Genomic DNA, 23,577 nt, shown 5'->3' on the forward strand with positions numbered 1-23,577 from the left:
GCTCATAATCCAAATTGCAAATGATTTTTAAATAGGAATGTGGAGGAGCTGTTCATGCTTAATGGAGAAACTAAATCAATGGTAATATGTAAATGAAATGAATTTATGGAGCAATTCTTACCTGATCAAAGCTTCAGTCCCATGACATAGGAATATTCTATGAAATGAAAAAGCTCTCAAGCTTTTAAAACTAAAAACTACTGTATTTACATGTTGGGAGGTTATAGATAGTACCCCCCAGTATAGAACCATCTTTATGGTGGAGCAGGATTAATCAGATAAGTTTATTACAATGACATTAATTATTCAAGGTCTCTAACAGACTTGACTTGCTCTGATTCCATAGGCTCTACATTAATTTGCTAGGGCTGCCAAAATAAATATCGCAGACTAGGTGTCTTACACGATAGAAATTTTATTTCCTCACAATCTGGAGGCTAGAAGTCCATGATTAAGGTGTCCAAGATTAGTTTCATTCTTGAGGCTACTCTTCTTGGCTTGTAGATGGCCATTTTCTCCTTTTGTCATAATATGGTCTTCCCTCTGTGTCTTCATCTCCTCTTCTTTTAAGGACACCAGTCATCCTTGGATTGGGGTCCACCCATACCCACATTTTAACTTGATTATATCTTTAAAGGCTCTTTACATTAATATGAATTTTAGGGAACTATAATTCAGTCTGTAACAGATCCTAACATACTTTGGGCTATACTATAAATTCTTATAAAGAACAAATGAAAGAACAGAATATGCTTAATTAAGGCAATACTGGTATTCTTACCTATAGGACATTGATGATTTCTCACAACAGTGATCAATGGCTATTCTGACTTAACAGTCACTGTACATTTGATCAATGTGAATCTGCCCTTGGGAGATGGGTCCACTCTGAGCTCTTAAGCGGTTTGAATTTCGAGCTGCAGGGCCTGACTTGGTCAAAATCATCATTTATGTCATGTTTCATTTTCTAATTGAAGAATCCACTACCAATGTTCATTTGCCAGCCTCGTTTCCCTAGCGCCTACCATAAACAAATGACAAACACTTACCTGCTGCCACTTTATTGGGTGGCACTCTCTCTAGCCGGTCAGGAGGAGATAGAAGTTGAGGCAGGCAAATATAGCTGTTACTGAGCTGGTGATAGCTTTAGAACCAATGAAGTTTAATTAACTGCTTAGTCTTTCATGATATTTTTGTGAAGGCCTTAAGAATTGCCGCAGTAAGGAATAGCTTATCTGGGGAAAAAGAAGGGAGAATTTATCCACAAGCTCCCTCTTGGGCTATATCTCTTTGGTCAAAGATCAGGTTGCTGGATTTAGCAAAAACAAACAAAGTCCCATGCAATATTTGTAATAGAATTACTTAAAAAATTCATTGTTTGTCTGCATTTCAAATTAACCAAGTGTCCTGTAGTTTACTTGGCAACCCTACTCTCAGAACATTAACAACTATGCATTTCCTGGCAGCTATTGGGGAAACCAGGGCTTCCCCAGATCCCAGGCATCAAAGTTAGTTTCTCCTTAAGATGGTGTGGCGATGGTGGTGATGGTGGCCAGGAGGTAAGGCAAGAGGTAGAGACAATGATGGAGGGGGGGTGTGTGGGCAGGAGGATGCAGGCACAACTGCATAAATGTAGGGTGATAAGAACAGAATTTTCTCTAAAGATGAGTCAACATTCATTATCTCAGTATCTGTAGAACTATCCTGCATTAGACACTGGGAATACATTAGCTATCAGGGAGCTTACAAAACATAGCTTGACTATTTTGTTGAGCCCTGGTTTAAAGATGCTTAATGAATGCTAGTAAAATGAAATAAACTTTTTTAAAGGTATTATTTTTAAGTAATCTCTGCAACCAATGTGGGGTCAAGCTCACAATCCCAAGATCAAGAGTTGCATGTTCCACGGACTAACCAGCCAGGGGCCCCTGAAATAATTTTTAAAATACCACCTCATTAGGTGGATATTTTCCTAAATGACTACCTTTGTAAAAACAAACAGGGGCGCCTGGGTGGCTCAGAGGGTTAAGCCTCTGCCTTCCGCTCAGGTCACGATCTCAGGCTCTTGGGATTGAGCCCCACATCGGGCTCTCTGCTCAGCAGGGAGCCTGCTTCCTCCTCCTCTCTCTCTGCCTGCCTCTCTGCCTACTTGTGATCTCTGTCTATCAAATAAATAAATAAAATCTAAAAAAACCCCAAAAAACCCCAAAAAACAAAACAAAACAAAAAACCCTCCAAAATCCCCAACCTATTATATGTATTGCTTTCTAAATCCTTCTATAGAGAAATAGATGGTCTCCATCAAATACTGGAATTATTACTCAGTAAGAAAGAAAAATCCATTTGTAAATAACATTTCAAAAAAAAAGTTAAAACACACTAAATAATACTTTTTATTTAGATGTTCATAAGGCATATCTATGAGAATGATATAAAAACATGGCATGTAATTTGATAGCAATATTTTGGAGATTACAGAGTTTTAGCAAATACCTATTACACAGTTATAAAGAAGACGATATTTTGCAAGCAGATACAAAATATCTAATGAAAGATCAAGGCAAGAAAATGAGTATAATCAATCAACAATGGAAAGTCAATTCTAACATGAATTGCACATTATCCTTTAAAAACTTTTAAAGGTAAGATTTACTGCAATCTAGTTCATTCAGAGTGTTCAACAGTATCACGACAAAGAACCGAAGGCCAGAATGGATTAGTTTTGACTTCATACAAAGAAACCCAAATATACAGTGGGTCAAATATAGGAAAGGGAGTTGAATAGTGAAGAAGTCAAGATCTTTCTAGTTTCTAACTGGCATTCCTTAGGGTGTGGCCTCGGTCCTCTAGGGCATTTGCCAGGCCTCCTGTTGTAGCCACAGTTCCGGCAGCAAAATGGAGGAATATGACGAAAAGCACTTGCTGCTTTTCTTTGAAGAGACTTCTAGGAAGCCACCCCTACGTCCCCCTCCAACTCACTGGCCAACACTCAGTCCCATTGGGATACCTAACTACCAGGGCAGCAGAGTAATGTGATGGGTAGCAGCTTTTAAAGAAGTAGGGTGGACACTGGGAGACAATGTCCAGTCCCCGTGCAGGCTAGATATCTGCAAAGCCATGAAAGACCTTCAAGGAAAACCTTCAGAGGATACTTCCTTGAAGATGGCAACTTGAAAATCAAACGAAAGCACCTGTTTTGGTGATTTAATTTAGTCTATCCAGCTACCGGGAGAATGTAGAGTCTGCCCTAATTTTGGATGACTGCATGAAAGCCAATGATTTGGAAAGTTTAAAAAAAATCTCAGTATGTATGCATGTTAGGCTGAACTAAATACCGTTTTGGTATTCTATGGACAGAATCTCTGAATATTAGCACTTTATAATTTTCTTGCATTAAAAAAATTGAAGAACCCATTCATTCCTGTAAAAGCCCCTGTGCAAAGATAAGAACAACTGTGTTTCCACTAAAATCAGTACAGGTTCATTTAGAGCAATTACATATACTGAGTATTTACCAGAATTTGTTTTGCTGACTTAATGAACAACTGAGGGTAGAGCATCTCATTTTCATGACAACACATCACAAGTAGAAATCTTAACACTGAACTGAGGCATGTTATACTATGTATAGCAATGCTTTTAAGTCAGAATTCACAAAATAATTTCAACACCAAATTTTAGGCTGTTTGAATACTTACATCAAAACAGAGATTCTATAGACTGACACAGGTTCAATGTTCATAGTATTACTAAAGAAATAGTTATGAGTTACATTTTGGGAATTTTATTTAAAATATATAAGAAAACACATTTCACAAATAAACCTCTATTGGGGGGCAAAACTCTTTGTTCAGAATTTATTATGACATAGTTTAATGGTAAAAGGCAGTTAAAAAGAATTAAAATTTTATCATCTTATTTAAGAGATAAACAATACAAAAATCGGATATGATATATTCTTGAAGCCCTTTTACACAAACAAATTTCATAATTTGTAAGTATGAATATACCTTAAATTATTATTAACAAATTAATTTTGGAAGTAAAATTCCTTAGGTCAAAATTAGGCTAATTTATAAGAAATTAATCAGGTAGTTTGATACTGGAGCTCACTAGTGAATCCTGTATGTAGCACAAAATAATTATCTCCAATAAATGCCTATAAATATAGTTTCTTCATACTTTAAAATATTTTAAAATTTAAATAAAAATCTCCACATGTAGACAATCTGGGCTAAATTTCCATATATGCTTTGAAAAATATATGTCAGCATGAATATAATCTTATTTAAACATGATTTTAAATATTCTTAATAAAGGAGACATATGATATCTGCACACAAAAGCTAAATAGTATGATTCAGCCCATGATAATTTTCCTCTCAGGAAAAAATTAGTTTTTTTGCATAGGATTAAGACTGGGTATATTTTCTACATTCTTATAGTTTTCTCAGGGGCACTTCTCAAAGTACACATTAGGAATCAAACCCTACTACTTTAAAGTCCCCACCACTTTCTCGCAGCTAGCAAGAGCAGAATTCAGTCCTACTTCTGAGGCCAGAATAGTGACCAAAAAAAAGTGATTATGAGAAATAATGACTAAGAAAAATAATCTGGTAGAAAATGGTAAAATAAGGCAATTAAAAGTCAAATAAGTGAAAGTCAATATTTCTGTACTTTTAGATAGGCTTTTAAACATTTAGAATTATAATGAATATATTATATTTATTCTAGAACTTCAAAATTATTTCATCTTTGTAGTACTAAAAAGGAGATATTATCATTTGAAACAAAAGTTACATCCTATATACATTTTCATAAATTTTGTTTTTTCACATTTTCAAAGGCCCCATTTATCTATAGGAGTGATAATGTTATTTGTATTATTGGCTACTTAATATATGCATGCAGCAATATAATTCAATAGTCATCTAACTTTTATGAATATTTCATTGTATTTTCACATTAAATGGTGAAAGCCTGGTCTTGAGAGAGTGAAACTTGAGGAACAAATACTGAAAATATGCTGTTAATTTCACTAGTGTGCTACAACAGTTTGTGGGTCTTTTCCTTTAAAAGTTCTCATCCAACTGAATTCCTACTATGGACTAGCAAGTAAGCGATTATCAAGAGGGAAAGAACAGAATTAAAATAAAGAAAATGGAAAGCTCAGTTAAGAAGTACAAGATACTTAAACTCACCAAGAAGAGACCATCAGAGAATCATGAGAGATTTACCAAATTGACAAGGTGCAGCAGTAGGGAAAGAGCCAGTGGTGGGAAAGGTAGTGTCTACTAAATAAAACTCCTTCTAGGGGCGCCTGGGTGGCTCAGCTGGTTAAGCGTCTGACCCTTGATCTTGGTTCAGGTCATGATCAGGTTCGTGAGATCAAGCCCGGCACTGGGACTCTGGGCATGTAGGCTGCTTAAGATTCTCTCTCTCCCTTTCCCTGTGGTCTACCCACCCCACAAAACTCCTTCTGTTTTGGCAGCTGCATTCAGTAGTACCTCAGTGGGTAGGTTTAGAAATGTTATAATTTCAGGATATATACTTACATAATGCATATACTTGTATCATATCTGCACCTTTCTAGTTTAATAAGGAAAGAACAAATAGGGGGAAAATGTCGGGCATTCTAATCAAGGTTTGAACAAATGCAATTTTAATGTGGAATGTCAGCACTGAAAAATTTTATGAATAATTTGTATAATTGTATGTCTCTAGAGTAGATTTATAATTAACCACTTTTCTTAATATCCTTCATGCTTGCAAACTGCTGCCTAATGAATGGTTGAACAGGCAGGAGGACTTCTCAGGAAGAGTAAAAGAGATGACCAACTCTACAAGGATTTTTAAAGATTCTGGAGGACCTCAGACATTCATTAAAACTGCTATGGTCGTATCTCTGCCGGAGTCCCTCACTGCGTAGGGAATAATATGGACTGCCGTGGGGCTCCAGAATCACGTCCCAGGCAAGATCCTCTTGCAAGGTAAAGAACTGTAGATTATCCCAAAGCTATCATAAATTTATGACTGTATTATTTTCATAAATTTTTGGTACCCACAACACACTGTAAAGAATGTTAATGCCTTTACTGACAAAAGAGGAAGCATCCAGACTGGCATCATGATAGTAACACACGGGGACAGAGCAGAGACAATCAGCCTGGAAATGGGAGCCTCTGAAATAGGACTGCCTAGACTTGAATGCTGGCTCTGCCTCTTAACTAATTGCATGACGTTGGGCAAATTACTTTTCTATCCTTCAGTTTTCTCATATGAAAAATGGGGATAATTACCTCTGTTACAGGGTTGTTGTAAAAATTAACGTGGGATAATACAAATAAAATGCTTAGAACAGTGCCTGGCATGTTAACATCCCTCAGTGAACGTCAGTAAAGTCTTACAGCAGATAGAGTGGGAACTGGCCAGCGTGCAACAACGTAGATCAGCTGACCAACAACTATTGGTGGGTAGACTTCATTCCTTCCCTCTAACTGGAAACAACTGTAAGATTTCTAGGCTTGGTACCATATTAGAAAAATCACTTTTGGAAGCCAAATAACATGGTCTTCTTCCTAACCAACCTAATAACATGCAAATGAAACCTCTCTGTAACAAGATAAGGAATAAAATCTTTCATGAGGTACTATTACCAGTATGCATTTCACGTCTCCATTGCATTTCAAATATAATTTCAGATTGTATTTTTTTAAATTTGTGTTTGTTCACAGGTTACACTGGTTCATACAATTAATTACATTCTTCAAAACTGATCTTATGAGAAAAATATAGGAATGTTACCATTTACCCTTACCGAGATGCTAATGTAATGTGACCCTTCTTAATGTGTGATTATGCATTTCTATTTCTTGAGCAATTAAATTAATTTAACAATTAAAACCTTAGGTAAGCTTCAGGAAAAAAAAATACCCATTAAGATATATTAAAACTTAAGATTTCTGCTGGTTTGCAAGTTTTTCTTTTAACATTATGTTGTATCTATATTATTAATCAGAAATATCTTTGCCTGATTATGGAATACAGTTTGTTAAAATAGGAGTGTTGTGGATGTGCAGAACAAAACAGACAAGCTGACAACAAAAATTCATATTGCCAAAATATAACATCTGTGAAAATTAATTTCAAGAGACTCCTACCACTAATTTGGTTGAGATCTTACTGGACAGATTTCAGCCCACATCAATTTGACAGTGCACTTGCAAATGAACATAAAGGAACTCATAAAAACAATGGCACGAGTGGAACTCTATAATGTATCAGTGAGCACCATTTATCATCACATTACCGTAACCCTCTCTGGTGAGAGATGAGGAACTGCTCCTCCAATACCTTCTTCTAGAAATTGGCTCTTTTCCCAGCCTTTTTTAATTCTCTTAAGCTTTCGGCTTATACATGGAAGGAGTAAAATGATCTTACCCAGAATTACAATTGAGGGCAAAACAAGAGCAAGAACAAAGTTGGGTGGGGTGTAAAACCGGTAGTATTCTTCTTCAAAGGCTCGTTTCCATCCATAAATTAAAACATGGAAAGTACTAATGAGCAGAGCGACATATCCAAGGGTAGACTTGAGTAGAGAAAGAAGAAAAAGAAACAGAGAATAAGGAACAAATTATTCAAACTCATAAATTAACCTACCCAGCGCCACCATATTTATAGTGTGCTAAAACTCTATCTTAAATTAGTGAACTACTCTTTGTTCTCTACAGAATTAAATAATTATAATATTTCCACAGATTTCACATATATTTATTCATGTGTTTGCACATCTTGGTTTATACAAATAAAGCCATATTGCATATAGTCTAATACCCTATTTTATTATATCAAGAATCTTTTCCTCGTCATTAAATACAAAAACATGACTCAAATGCTATATAATAACCTACTGAAAGGATGTGTTATAGTTCACTTAGTCAATCCTTTTTGTTGATCATTTACTCTGTTTCCAACTTTCCTCTACCATAAGCCCTTTTCTATATTTTGGTTTATTTCTTTAAAACTTCTTTCTTCTTCCTTTTTTTAAAGATTTTATTTATTTATTTGACAGATAGAGATCACAAGTAGGCAGAGAGGCAGGCAGAGAGAGAGAGGAAGCAGCAGGCTCCCTGCTGAGCAGAGAGCCCAACATGGAGCTCATTCCCAGGACCCCAGGATCACGACCTGAGCTGAAGGCAGAGGCCTTAACCAACTGAACCACCTAGGCGCCCCTAGAACTTATTTCTAAAAGGGGGATTACTGGGCTTTCCTTATGGGTACTGATGAAAACTGCAAAACTTCTTTACAAAGGTTATCCACATTTCCACCAGTTGTGGATATTTAAAAATATGTGTATGTGTGTATATTATATATACATACAAATATACATACATAATAAAAATTAAGTGCTAGAGAGCATTCTCCTCCCCCACATCCTTCCCCACATATATATATTAGCTGAGGGTAAACATGAAGAATCTTATACTGTTAGTATGTAGCTGAGGGTAAACATGAAAAATCTTATACTGTTAGTATGTAATAGGAATAGCATTTCAAACATGCGGCTTTATTGACCACATTAAATGAAATTATTAAGAGTACTTTTGTTAAGCGGGTCATAGGTGAAAATCTAAAAGGTCAGCATTCAGGGCTCCCTAAATTATTACGCTTGATTGCTTACTTTGAGAAATGGTCTCTGTAATATCACATCGGTCTAATGATGTAATGTCTAACTTCACTGGGAAAGGATCGACCCTCCAGCAGACAGTTGTTCTGTTTTGCAGCCACTCATCTCAGTTTAATGATCACTTGCCCCCATCTAACACCTTTTCTCAGAGGGCCTTCTGTCTCTTTTCAAGTGTTAAACTGACAGTAGGAAAAGTGTTTTACGGAAAAATGAATTTAGGCAGGGAGATGCCCTTAACTTGAACAAGCTCTTTAGATGACTTGAAAGAAAAAAAAAAAAAGCTCAAGTAAATAGGCACACACAAAACAAAACAGAATTGAGTGTACTGTGAAATGCCAGTTCACCCACATATTTTGCTACAGATCATTTGGATACAACCAATACTGACTTTTTGATAATATAGGTGGGGTCTGGGGTTGAGTTACACATTTTACAAATATGTATATTTATTAAATAAATCTTACTGGAGGAGGTGAATGTTTATTAAAGAAAAAACAAAAAAAACCAGTGTTGTTTTGAAACACCTTTGTATATATACAACTAATACTCAAAATACATATATGAACAAGAATCATAAGGTTGGTTGCTTGTCATAATCCATTAGCCCAGTCACCTAATTTGCCACTGTTTGTGTCTGTGTGTTTACACACACATTTCTTTTACAATATTCAGACTGACCTCTCCCCACTTGAATGCAAATTAATGAGATTTTTCTAGATGGATCAAAGTGACTCAAAATATAAAGTAACTCTTTACTCACTGGTCGAGTAACAAATTGACTTTTGGCACTGAACTTGATCTAAGCTTACCCATCCCCATCTTCATTTTTTTTGAAAAAAAAATTTTTTATTTTTTAAAAAAATGAACTTTAGTCATAACATAGTAGGCAGGGCTATCAAAGTCTTCTAATAGAACCCTGTACTGGCTTTTGCTTACTAAACCAGAACGGTCCTAGGCTGGCTTCTAGCAATTTTTACTCCCTGAGCTAGATGCATAAATGCAGCCCCAAAGGCACTCTTTTGTAAGAAGCATATTTAAAATTAAACTGTACCTAACACTTAAATTCTATGCCGCCCAACCTCTCACCAAAAAACCCCACGTACCTGAATAAAACTGAATTCCCTCCAGTTTAAAGCATTGCTCACTGACGGGATAGAGGTGACTGCCAGGAGGGACAGTAAGCCAAGGCTCATTATGCCAAAGGAGATATACATTTCAATTCTCCAGACTTCTTCCTCGTTCCAAGAGTTTTCAATATTTGCATGAACCTAAGGAGAGCAAATGTGAATTTCCTTTATTTGGCAGAATAGTCACAGATTCAGTACAGTTTCACTCTTGGCATAAGAATACCTCATATATGGACATATTTAAGCTGTATTTTTTCAATTTAACAGCCTGGAATGGAGAACCTATTACCGGATGGTATTGTGCCAGGTGTGGGTAAAAGAGAAGGAAGAATTAAATAGAAGGAGGTCTAAGAGTCCCTCTTTCCTTACATACTTGCGAGGGGGTGGGAAAATCTGCCACCTACGCTGTCCTACATCACAGTTACAGGGAGTCTGGAGTCCCAAGACCAGGAATGCCAAGTGGTTGGTTCCAAGGTGACAAAAAGAAATAAGTACTGGCAGTTAGACTTAGTTTTGAGGTACTTTTCTAAGTTGGTTTAAACTCACTTGAATATTTTGGGTACATCCTGGCTTTAGATCAACTTAGAATCCGGGAAGAGAATTCTGAATTACGTCTTTATCTTCCTCTCTCACTTGAACAATATTTGTATTTACTTTACCTCTTTTTTTCCTTCTTTCTTTTCCTCAGGAAGCTGAGACTTCCCTATGGATAAAGTCATACTAAATGCAAATATTTATTCTCTTGAATTGGCTCATTGATAAATTTTTCCAACTGTCCAATTGCCTCATTCCTCTATAGTACTTTTCCAAATGTCTTTTCCTTACACAGATAATACATATATAATCAAGTCAGACTTGATAACTCCGAATGTGTGGCATTCTGTATAGAGACTGCTTTCAGAATTGTCTATTTACATGTGATGGTATAATTAGAGTATAAATCAAAGGTTGGACTCCCTGGGCTAAAGCTTTATTTATTTTTTAAAATACTTTATTTATTTATCCTTGAGAGACAGAGAGAGAGAGGGAGGCAGAGGCAGAGGGAGAAGCAGGCTCCCCATGGAGCAGGGAACCTGATGTGGGACTTGATCCCAGAACCCTGGGATCATGACCTGAACTGAAGGCAGATGCTTAACTGACTTAGCCACCCAAGTGTTCCTAAAGCTTTAAATATCTATTCATGCATAACAGATTCTAACTTTACACAGTTTCACTCTCTCCAGTTGTAATTAACCAAACAAATGAAATTTAAAAAAAAAAAAAAAAAAAAAAGCTAGTTCTGAGCATTAGGCCTCCAGAACAATCATACCAACATCCTGAAAAAAGCCATAGAGCTCCTCTGTGAAAAAAGGCTCTTATTATCTTGTTTTATGTCTATACCACAATACAGAACAGCAACATACCTCAGTAGACCCGGAGCTTCCAACCTGCACCTATCTGGCCTCCCAATTCATTCATTCATCCCACAAATACACTTTGTGCGTGCCTTACTGTGTGCCAGGCATAGTTCTAGGCATTAGGTATCTATCAGTGAACAAAGCAGACAAAGGCTCCTCCTCTCATGAACTTACATTCTGCTGAGAGGACGCAGACAGTAAAGACAATAAACAAGGGGAACATGTGTATTAGGAGGTGGTAAATGCTATTGGAAAAAGTGAGAATAGAGCAGAGTAGGAGGGTCTGGGGGGGCGGGGGAGGGTGGGGTTGAGGCAGAGGCAGGTGGCAGAATTTAAAATGGTGTCCAGGCTCCGCCTCTGTGAAGAGGTGAGATCTACACCGACAACTTCAGGACCAGTGAGGGAGCTGATGAGGCAGATATCAAAGCCTAAGGATTCAGAGAAGGTTCAGAGAAGAGGTGTTTTTAAAGACACAATAGCTTAAAGGATATCAATTTACTAATTTTTTTTTCCACATTATTTTAGGTTGAAACTGTTGAAACAGCCATAAGTACCTATATACTTGGATCAGGGTATCTTGGTTCCTTATGAAAAGTAAACTCCCATTTGTTTGGGTGCAGTGTCCTCAGCTGTCCCTGGTAAATGCTATGTCAAGTAGCATCAGTGAAACCCCTTATATTACATTTGCTGAATGTGCATTACTGAGGAAAATTACCCTCTACTCCACCACCAAACACCTTGCATGAAGCTTTCTGGGAGATTTTCTTACAGATCTAAGTGTTATAAAGGTTCACATGAGGACCTGAAGCTTCACTGGAGTATTTTCCTTTTTGATAACAAAAGCCTTGTAAATGTACATCTCCTCATCTTGGCTTCCTATCCTGTTTTGTATTTTCAGTGGTTCTAATTTTGTCGCATATGTTTACTGAGAGCTGCCTTATCATTTCACAGAACATGGCCAAATTAAACATTGAAATACCTTTTTAATGCTAAAAGCAATCATTGCAGTCATAACATTAAAAAGAGAGAGAGAGACTGAAAAAACTTACTAACCCTTTATTTCTGTTCTTCTTCTTTAAAGGAAGATGTATAGTAGCAGCTTTTATCCTAAATGATTTTGAATCGGCCACACAATTCTTAGACAAAAACACTGTATAAAGAACAATTCTTCCCTCTCCCTAAATATGCCAAAATTTCGATTACAAGTTCTGTAAAATTTGACAGTATTTTAAATCTCGCATTTTACAGATTATACTGATAAGGAAGTTTACTAGTACCCGATGAATAACAAGCACGTTCCATACCTGCTGATAAGCCATGTTGAGAAACAAGTATCTCTCTGACCTTCTCATTGGTAAGCAGAGGCTGTAGGCAACGTGGACTGAAGCGAAGAAAAAGCTTAGTAACCCAAGCTGTTTTCTGCACTGTAGCCAGGTCTCCAACCAAGGTGGAAATTTCCTATACTTGGTGCCGTAATAAAGCTGATAAGCAGCTGCCAGGAGACCTGCCAGGTATACCAGGGACAGCAAAGTAATGGCAACTATGGGCAAGGTCTTATTCACAATCTCGATAGGAATCTTATAAAAATCACTCTGCTGGTCTCTAGCGTATGGATGAATCACATCTCTGACAAAGGAATAAAGAAAGAAAAACGTGGCTAGGCTTATGGCAACCACCACTGGCCCTCTCCAGAGAGTAAAGAGTTGCAGGGGTAAATTTTCAATCTCCCTAGCTGATGATAATGATCCCAAGTCAACAGGAATGAAATTCAGCTGACGGGCAAGTTCAATAACCTGTTGTCGAGCTTGAATGTTGTTGCTGCATATATAGACCTGTGGCAAAAACGAAAGACTCATCGTTACTGTTGTTTATAAAAATGGTGACGTTTACAAACTTCACTTCCCCTATGGAGCATGTGATGACCTTGAGTGATACAAAGTTAAGGAGATAAAGCATTTATTAACATGTTAATCTTTTTATTAATAGGTTAAAGCAGTGTCATAGAAATGACAAAGACCTTGCTACCTATGATGACATGAAAATAAAATGCAGAAAAATCCTGCTGGAACCTGGGATCGGGACGTCCTCAGGGGAAGGAAGGAGGAGTAAAGAAAGGTTTCTAGAATGTGTGGCTCAGCAGCGGTGGCAAGGTAAGGTCCAGATGGAGTTTGGGCTGCTGGCCATCCACTGCCCGCCCCAGCTCTCACTCCCACAGGGATCGGAGTGCACTTGGCTCCCTGGGGTTCTGAGGACAATATCTAGTTCTAGGATCGCAGTGATTGTCTCATAGAGGCATTACAAGCACTGTCCTTTATAGACATTCAGCAAGAGAGTAGATGGGCATAGACTCTGGATGGTTGAATCTACAAATAAAAATCTCTAACTTATGTCACGATGTTGTACTATTTATAAGATTTATCTTTGGCTTAAAAACCGATCCACCAAGGGTCTCTGAGAAACCATGAGTAATCTCAAGTTATTATTATATCACTTCATGAATCAGAATATGAAATTCTTTCATCTGTAAATAAGGATACTATACCTGTGTGGAGGAAAAATGGTATTATAAAGCTTGGTTAATTTAAATGTTAAAGCAACCGCCATTATCTAAGACGAAGGTATTACTTCTGTATAATGAAGTGATGGGTGAGGGTGACTTTCAAACTACCCAGACCTCTTTGATATATGATTGTAGCTGGGAATTCAACAAATAACCTGTTGAACAGAAATTCACTGCTGAAGTGAGCCACTACTACTCTCACTCAGGCCTAGAAAAATATTGCCGTCAAGTCTCTGGGTAATGTTTGGGGAAAACAAATTCCTAAATATACCCCTGAAGATGTTTATATAAGGTCTCTGGAATAGACCACACTGAAATATTTGCATGCTAAAACCTGCATTATGCTGACAATATAGAGCTATTTGGGTTATTAATCTTACCTAACGTTAGCCAGATGAATAACAAAGTCTATATTGTGACACAAATGTTCGTGAACTTCTAAAATGGAGTGGGAAAAATACCTATGTTCTAAAGAAATAAAGAAAAGCATTCTAAATTAATTTATTACAGCTGTGACAATGCTGAGCTTTTATTAAATTTCTTATTAAAAAACACTGTAATAAAATTTAACTATAAATATAGCCTATAACCTATAAGATTTATTTAAATTTAAATACATTTAATTTATAAACCTAAAAGTGTAAATCAAACATTAGTCACAAAGGCAGAAGGACTATGGAATACAAATGAAACTATTTCTGTTGCTCACTTTGAATTCAATTCCCTATTTTTTGTAGTTGTTAAAGAATTAAAATTACCACAATTATGGGCAAAGGATTACATTTAGGTTTCTCCCTAGTTTGTTTGGTGTGTATCCATTCCTAAACTTTGATGGATATCCAAAAGGAAAAAGGATTTAGAAATAGCCTCTGGGAAAGCTGGGAAGTATATAATCGTTTACTGGTCTTCCAAATTAAAGACTCGAAAGTGAATGGTTATCATGACCTGATACGCCACGTACAGTGATACAATACTGGAGTTCACTTTCTAAGGCATTGAATCTAAGGCATGAACTGTCTTTATGAACAAAAATAATGAAAGTATTTTATCATCATGCTTACCTATAATGCATAACTACACCTTTAAAAGATTTCTAACGTGCACTATTTTGTGTGTTTACTTATAAAAGCTCTCATTCCATAAAGGCATTGATGGAGCTCCCCATCTGCTTTATTTTCAAGTTGAACTAGATAGAACCCATACACTAAAAAAGAAACTAAGAAATCCAATCTGCCTCCCCACACAGATTAAAATCTACACTTTAAATAAAACGAACCGCACTATTTTAAATTCCACGAGTAATCTTCATAAAATAAAAAGGCACTTCTACAGCCTTCTTCTTGGGGATCATACTAAGTAGTGTTTCATACACAGATGGAACACTGTTACCAAATAGCTGCCAGGAAGAAGGAGGAGGGAGGAGGTGAGTTGGGGAGATAGAGAGAGGTAGAAAAAAGATGTGCTTGTTATTATTTCTATTTTTGAGGAAGCCAGGGGAGATTCAACACAGTACCTCCCATTATTCGTCAGCCAACTTTGCCCTTTCCTGAATTAGCTGGTTATGACAGGAAAGTCCAAGTAATTTTCTCAGCCTTCCACATTATTTTATTGGGGTAGAAAGGTACCTTTACAAGGTCAGGACATGAATTTTCAGGTGCTCAAACATGGTTTTCAAAATGATAATCAGTGGAGAGTGTGAGAATTTCACTTTTAAATGTATGACATTTGTGTTACTACTTAAATACAAAATACCAGATAAATACCAATAAAACTGGGGATTAAGAAGTACAAACTTCCAGTTATGAAAAAGTCAGTCATGGAAATGAAAAGTACGGCCTAGAGAATGTAGGCAATAATATTGTGATCTTGAGTGGTGACAGACGGTGACTGCCCTTCTCATGGTGAGTCCCGAGTGGTGTACAGAATTGTCGAACCATGATCGTACATAGGTATGTTTGATCTTACATAGGTATGTTTCAGGTGAAACTAATAGAACACTGTATGTCAACTCTACTTCAGTTATTTTAAAAAAAGAAATTAAAATTAAAAAAATTAAAAATAAAATACATACCTGCCGGCTGGCATCCTTGGGTCCTAACTGAAGTGCCCAAGCCGAGACAACATTAAAGCCTTTGACAATCAGGGAATCCGGGAATAATGAAGCCAAATATTCAGCATTGGATTCTGGGTATTGGTTTATCCTCATGTTATTGCTCACATCAATCAGGATTTTGCCCACAAGCAGATGTCTGAGGTCCCAAAGGGAGGTGTAATGTTCTCTATGTATAGCAACAAATATTATATTTGTTTTTGTGAGAGCATCTTCGTGATGAGTGACATCTACCACATGAGGGAAAAATTCGGAAGCAAACTTGGGATTTCTGCTTCCTATAACTACATGATAGCCACACCTAATAAGTCGAATCGTCAGCGATTTGGCAAAATCCCCACTTCCAATTACACCCACAGTGACCTTCCTTGCATCTTTGATACCATTTATGCCATTCGGCAAAAAAGTTTCGCTAAGGTTCTTAGGGCTTCCCATCATAGAGATCGATTCCATGATACAAGCACTTCCAAGATCTCCAGAGATACCCTAGGAGAGAGAAAATAAAATCCTCATCAATTACCAATGACCAATCATTCATCCTCTTCCAGACATCATAATAATACCCCTCATTTCTGGAGGTAAAATATTTTGGCAAGCTCTAAAAACTAAAGCCCAGTGAGACACAATTTGTAAGCTGAAAGAGACTGTCAAAGTAGAAAAATGAACTGTCACAAAGTTGATATGCTAAAGTGGGGCTTCTAAAATTTTAATATACACATGAATCACCCGAGAATCTTGTTAAAATGCAGATCCTGATTCAGTAGTTCTGGAGTGAGGTCCAAGATTCTCCCTTTCTAACAAGGTGATGCCAGTGCTGCTGGTCTCCTGACCTCTCTTCGAGCAGCAGAGCACAGAAGGCAAGAAACTAAAGTTTTCACCTAGAATTTTTAAAAAATTTTCTAAAAACAAAGTTCTACCAAGTCAGGTGGGTCAGAGGTGGCCAGTCAGAAATGCCACTAGAGGTGGAGGGGACAGTGCTAGCGTGTGAGGGTATGTATGACAACAGAAGACACAGAGGCCACCAAAAAACTCCATTTAAAACTGGCTTGATTCATTCAGGGTGGATTCTATAAATTGTCCTAAATATCTCAATAGCTAAGGAGTGACTTTATTATTAAATGAGAATAAGATAAATTGGTTAATAAAAAATGAGTAATATTTTACTCATTTTTTAAAGTAATATTTTAAGAAAAACAGGCTTCAAAATATAGCAAGGATTAATTAAATACCACTGACTTCTATCATTCACTCTATATTCTGTAATTTATTGGGAAAGACAGTTTTCCAGTGAAAAGGGGGTTAGCAATGTTTTTATGGTCTTACATTACACAATACTTATGAAGGCTTTTCCTTCCCCCTTTTATTTATGGGCTTCATAGAATACGATGCACTTCTGTTCCCTGAAAAAAACTGTCAAATTCTCTTTTACTTAAGTGACTAACATCTGAAATGTTGATGTTTGTAATAACTTGCTCAAGAAGACCACATCAGATGGCCATGAATCAGTGTCGTTGTTGGATCTGAACAAAAAATACTCTTTCGTTCCATCCCCGTTGCACAATTTCTTTTATGTTTACAGCAGATGTGGCTCACCACAGAGGACTTAATGGATTTTACAGGAACAGGTAGAATGCTTCAAAAAACATGTTTTGGGGATTTTTCCTAAGAGAAATTTAAAATTTCGACTAGAGACAGAAAAACTCAACTTTTACCCTACAAATGGATCACAATGGCTCCAAAAAAAACCTGTTAAACCCATCTTTAGGAAAATAATAATAATATTACCTAATACTCATATAGCACATTCTGTGTGCCAGCTGTTTGTGCTTTTTTGATAACCAACTAAATCCCACAACCACTCTATGAGATAGATGCTAATATTGTCATGCCCATTTAGAAGATGAGGAAACTGAGACACGCAAGAAATGACTAATTAATTTGTTCAAGGGGATGAGTGCGAAATTCAGGGAGCCGGGATTAGAACCCAGACAGTCCAGCTAAGGCACGTGTCACTTTGGTGCAGGTAAAGAATTTAAGAAAGGGATTTTTCTTTGGGGAGATGTGGGAGGGGCGGGCTGGAACAGTGATGGTTGTGCTCGGGTAAATATATTCTCTGTCTCTGGCCGTGGTTCACTCCTCAGCATTACCTAGTGATCTTAGGGAAGGAGGAACTCAGATCCTAGGAAAGGAGAAAACACACTATTTTTAAATCTATTACACGTTTCATTTCACACTTTTCAAGACAGAAGGGGTGGTAATTATCTGCTTCCCATGCACTCAGAAAGCCAGGCAGAGGTCAGAGGCACCAGAGTAATAGAAAACATCAACATCCTCCTAGAGGTATCATGGGCTCTCTTGGGAATCAAGAGGAGTTAAAGGAACCAGAAGTCATTAAATCAATGCTCATTTCATTCAACGATCCAAGGTGAACTGGCCAACTTACCCCTCATTGTAGATGTTGCCTAAGGGGGAAGAGAGTTACCAGACTCACACACAGGAACCCAAGTGTCCCACCTATACCCCAGCCAGAACTCTGAGTAGAGATTGTGGCATCTCCCAAATAGAAGAATTGCCCCATTGGCTTTCAAACACACAGCAAGAAGAGCACGAGGTTTGCTCACTCTGCCTGGTGCTCTGGGCGTCACAGCAGGTCCTACCCCTTGAGCAAGTGGAGAGGCAGAATTGTAGTCTCAGAGCTGCTTCCTCCCAAAGGGGAGAACGGCTTTCTAGAGCAGTGGTTCTCAACTCCAGCTGCAAACTGATGTGACCGAGGAGCTTTAAAGCACAGTGATACCTAGTCACCTCCACCTGGATTTTTGTTTAAGTGGTCTGGAGTCCAGCTTGGGCATCAGGATTTTTTTTTTTTTTTTTTAAGATAATCGGGTGTTTTAACGCAGCCACGTTTGAAAACAACTCTACTAAAAGATTCAGGATTCAAGCCAATACTTAGTTTGGTATTTGGAAATAACAAATGCGGCTCTTTGATCCTCAGTTATGCTCATTTTTGCACTGTCGCTTGTAATAATGAAAAATAACACTAGCCAGAGAGTAACAGTTGCCACGAATGCAGGAAGCTGAGGATAAGGCCTGCCACCCCTCCTCTTCTCCTCCTCTGGCAGAAGCAGCATCAGAAGGACCACTCACTGTTTTGCAATTTCCCTTTCTCCACTTTCGGGAAAGGGCAGTACCATTCCTTAAAATGTGTCATCCCACTGCACAGGATACTTTGTTCCTGTTGTTTCATAACATGCAAAATGGTCATAACATCCCAGAATGGTCCAGAGATGGTATCTTATCTTTCTGTCTGACAAGGGGCTCCAGCTGTCCAGGCATCAGAGGCGCTGCTGATTGGAGGGGATGGGTTTCCAAGTGGACTGACTTGCTTTAGAATGCTGCCTATCAAACTCCCATGTGAATATGACCACCTGAGATCTTGTTAAAATGCACATTCTGATTCTCTATGTCTGGCATAAGGCTTCAGATGCTGTGTTCTTCCCAAGCTCGCAGATGCCCCTGATCCTACTGGTTCATGGGCCACACTCTGACTAGCTAGGCCCTAGAGTCTCTCTACCTTTTCATTGGATGCTATTCCCAAGTAATACAGACTAAAGAATTGAGAGGACTATGGGATTTATGGAAAGTTCTGTTTTTGAAGTATTGAGGAAAAAGGACAGGCTTTGGCTTCGGGAATCTCCTTGTTTTCTGTTTCCTTTGTTACATGGAAAACAAAGAGGTTGTCCTTGACTCCAGCAGTCCAATACTAAAACCCCTTTGTTTCCAAGTTTTAAAGCTATATAATAATAATGTCACGACTTTATATTTAACACTGTGACACTTCAACTTTATGAGCTTGATTTAAAAGTGTGATTTCAGTAGCACATGGGTTCCTTGAAATTTCAAGATCCCAGTTTTCTTGAATGGCCATTTGACCTGCTGTTTGCATTTAATCAAGTATACCATCAGGGTCAAAGGATTATACTCAGCTACATGGCCTCCTAAGATTTTGTTTAGATGGGTTTCGTTGACTTTCCTCTGGCTGAATGGCAGCTGTTATGCTATATACCTAGAGCCTAATTTGTTTCATATACAAACATCCAGGGCATTAATTTTTAGATGATAATAACTCTGAAAGGGACTGTCCTCAGAGATCTAGATGACATCTACAACCTGATCATTTAGAGAGGTCAAGAAACTGTAATCCCCCAGGGCCACGAGATGGGGTAAGTATATTTTTGACTTTGCAAGGCCACATCCGAACCTTTCTTCTCCTCTCCTACAGACACTCGGCTCCTTTGAGGTTTGGGGAAGCCTCATAAAACCTCCCTCTACGCACTGCTATCATCTACTGACTTCTAGCTTACTCCTGATCACTAGTGACTTTGACATACATAGTTTTACACACATAGTGTTCCTCTCTGTGCCAGCCAAGAGTTATCCTTCTCCAGGATGTCTTCATTCAAACGGATACGGCATTCAACCTCATGGCCTCTTGTTTCCAACAGTATTCATCAAAAACAATTCATCTCTGCTCACCCCACTCATTCACTTTCTGACATCTCCAAACACTATCTCGGAGCCTTCCAATAATCTTAGTCAAATAGTTACAGTGATGATTCAAGTTAGCAGAACAGACCTGATGCTTTGACCCACTATTTTCTCACTCTCCATCAACCTCCTCCTGATTTCTCTTTACCCACCCTAGACTCCATAGCATATGGTTATGGTCACTTGCTTAAAAAGATCAACTCTAGTTCAGGACTAAATGCTTGTGTTCCCCCACAACCTGCCACCTCAAATTCTACTAAAATCCTAACTTCCAATGAGAAAGTATTAGAAGGTGTAGACTTTGGAAGGCGATCAGATCATGAGATTAGGACCCTCTCAAATGGAATTAGTGCGCTTATAAAATAGACCTTAGAGAGCTCTTTCTATCTTTCTGCCACGTGAGGAGAGCAAGATGACAGTCTATGAACCAGGAAGTGGGTCCCCAGCAGACACTGAATCTGCCCTGTTAATAAGAATAAATATTCCTTGTTGTTGAATGTATCAAAAGATGTGAGGTCCAAAAGAGATGTACTAGGTCTATAGGTAAGATCCCTCTCTTTGCTGATCAAGATACGGCAGTAAGTGTGTAAGTAATAGGTCAATGTCATGGTTACCGGTGGAACACAGAATGAACGCCTCTCCTGATGTTCTAAGTCCTTTTTTGAAACTGCAGTCCTAGTCTTTCCAACTTCTGAGGTACCTTCCTTTTCACCTTCCTTACTCATTTATGATCCTTTCCTTAAAAATGTATTTTGCTTCATCTGTGCTACGTTTTCAGTATTAAAATATAATTATGCTCGTTCACTACAAGTATATTTCCCATCTCACCAGTAAAACAAAAAGTGACTCAAATACAGCTTTTCATTTCTTTTTTGCACAGTTAGCTCAATTTATCATTGTTTATATTGTTTCAACCTTCTCCCACCCCCCAAAAAAGACTGACTAGCTAAGTGAAAGAAATGGCAAATCATTTCTAAAGAGACTGCAAGATGACTGGGATGGATATTGTTCTTCTGTAAATAGCTTTTAAGCTTGGAAACAACAGACAGGAGAGATGCAAAGTAAAAACAAAAAACAAACAACAAACAAACAAACAAACAAAACCAGACTCACTAAAAGAAAAAAAATAAACAGAGGAGATCAACACAACCAAGAAATAATAAAGGTTAAAAGGCTGTGTGGGGGTGGGACCGGGTAGGGCGGCTGGGAGGAGGTGGTCTGGAGAGAATTTTAAGGGTTCCCAGTAGTGGGGCTCTTACTAGCACTCACTCTCAATCTTGAGAGTGGGGGAGGGGCCGGAGTTCAAATCCTACTTCTCCCAGTTTCAACCATTACAGTGATGAGTGATAATTAACTATGGCTCAGAATAAGTTATTCCATCTAAGAAATGAACTGCCTGAGGAGTAAAAACTGACACCAATCCTTCTCTGAGGAAGGGGTGGGTAAGATAATAAACGGAAATCTCTGGACAAAATTTTCTTTATCGCTCTGCTCTATTTTAAGAGCAAGATTTTTAGGGCATAATTTTCAACAAGTTTTGGCTGAGGCTGAACACAGGGCTTAAAGATAATTTAGGACACTTCAAAGAAGAGGTCAATTACCTCCGAACACATAATGGCCTAAACACACCGGGGTCGCATAATTGGCTAATAAACAAAATGACTATTGGAAATACTTTTTCGCAAAGCCGCGCTGCATGATATTCTGGGAGATGCGCTGCGTGAACCCAAAGTGGTAGCTAGACTATCAGGAAGGCGAAGGTAACCTGCCCGTCCTTTTCCTGTGGGCACATCCGACCTGGTTCGTTGTCTCTCCTGGCCTCCTTTTTCCCTGGGCCCAATCTCAGGACTTTCTGGGGAGCTTGTGGAAGACCAAGAGGAGTAGAAGGAACAATCGATGAAACAGACACCCTTCCCCACCCTTCCCACTCCCCACCTCCAGTGCCCGGAGATCAGTACCGAACCCGCAGAGGGCGCGGAATCCGGGAAGGACCGATGCAGCGTGTGGCGACCACTGCATCTTGACCCTCAACTCCGCCGCCGCCACCTGGTCTCGCGCTCCTACCCGACCCGCTCACCTCTGCGCCCCCCACGCCGGGCTGGGGTGAGCCTGGCGGCTCTCCGGGCGCGGCGCCGACTCCCCCAGGGACCCGCCCGGGCACCGGGGCCTAGGGACCGCGCCTCCGACCGGCGGCTGCAGGGTGGCTGCCGCGGCGGTCGCGCTCCGGTTGCTTCCCCGCCTCCCTAGCTGGATCCCGTATTGCTGGAGAGGAGGAGCAGGAGGAGGACGAGGGAGGTGCGCTGGAGGCCCGCCTCGCAGTGACGCGCCGCTAGGGGCTGCGCGCGGGGAGGGCGCCGAGCTCGCAGGCAGACCGCGAACGCCGACTGGAGGGCCGGGCTGGCGGAGGTGGGGAGCGGTGCGGCGCCGGGAATTCGGAGACGTCCGGGAGGACGTGGAGAGATCCGGGGAGGACTGCGATCGCCGACCCTGGCAATCCGTGCAGCCGTTAGCTTGGCTGCTTCGCTCCAGCTTTGAGTCTCCCCTAGACTGGGAGCTGCGGAGTATCCGCCTCTTGCTTGTGCCCCCCCCCCCCCCCCCCCATCAGCCGGCCCTCAGCCTCCGCAAGGCTCCCCCATGATTCCTTTTGAAGCAGCTCTGGAAAAATCAAGCCCACTTCTCTACTCCACTGCTTTTGTACTGCGTAGTTGCCTTTCCACTCTACACTTTGCTTTTTATTACGCCGTACACTAACCCCACCTTCCCTCTTCGATACTCTCAGGTCCTGACAAGTCTCCAAGAAACTGCGCTTTTTTTCCTCTACGTGTTCTTTCCCTCACCTCTACCCACCCAAAACCATCTTTTGTCTCCATTGTGTCCTTGTAATAAAATGTTCAGAAATGCCCTTTCATGAACCATATTGTAAAACTCCCTCAGACAGAAGGATCCTCACAGCCTGCGGACTGCAGATGAGTCTGTTGACTTTGACCTTCACTGTAGCCGGTGCCAAGCTAGCTCTGGAGTTGGGGAATGGAGGGTCATACCGGTAGTCAGGAGAACTGTGTTCCTGGGGAATGCCACTTCACTCTCAGGGCCGAACTGGCCTTGAATGCCCAGGGGATCTCTGAGCTGTAAGGGCTCTCTGGTTTTGGGAT

At 39.3% G+C, this 23,577-nt stretch overlaps 1 protein-coding gene across 2 annotated transcripts; it reads right to left on the reverse strand.

The window, feature by feature from the left end:
- Window positions 1-358: 358 nt before the first annotated feature.
- Window positions 359-22,961, reverse strand: STEAP2 (STEAP2 metalloreductase). 2 transcript variants are annotated; one of them, XM_032304991.1, is made up of 6 exons: window positions 22,503-22,961; window positions 15,842-16,366; window positions 12,515-13,042; window positions 9,790-9,954; window positions 7,441-7,588; window positions 359-1,235 (listed from the first exon to the last, which is right to left on the reverse strand). In XM_032304991.1, the coding sequence occupies exons 2-6, from the start codon at window positions 16,331-16,333 to the stop codon at window positions 1,183-1,185; spliced, it is 1,386 nt and encodes a 461-aa protein (XP_032160882.1). In that variant the 5' UTR covers window positions 16,334-16,366; window positions 22,503-22,961; the 3' UTR covers window positions 359-1,182. The 2 variants fall into 2 exon arrangements, with proteins under 2 accessions (XP_032160882.1, XP_032160881.1); XM_032304990.1 differs by lacking the exon at window positions 359-1,235 and having other exon boundaries at window positions 5,925-7,588.
- Window positions 22,962-23,577: the final 616 nt, after the last annotated feature.

The sequence above is a fragment of the Mustela erminea genome, chromosome 11, assembly GCF_009829155.1.
Source record: "Mustela erminea isolate mMusErm1 chromosome 11, mMusErm1.Pri, whole genome shotgun sequence".
Classification (NCBI taxonomy): Eukaryota; Metazoa; Chordata; class Mammalia; order Carnivora; family Mustelidae; genus Mustela; species Mustela erminea.

What these genes read in the sequence shown, in the direction of transcription:
- STEAP2 (XM_032304990.1), bottom strand. Translation starts at nt 16,333, where the DNA reads ATGGAATCGATCTCTATGATGGGAAGCCCTAAGAACCTTAGCGAAACT. An exon ending in CCAAGGATGCCAGCCGGCAG is followed by an intron (nt 13,043 to 15,841) that starts GTATGTATTTTA and finishes TTTTTGCCACAG; the next exon opens with GTCTATATATGCAGCAACAA. An exon ending in TCAACATGGCTTATCAGCAG is followed by an intron (nt 9,955 to 12,514) that starts GTATGGAACGTG and finishes TGCTCTCCTTAG; the next exon opens with GTTCATGCAAATATTGAAAA.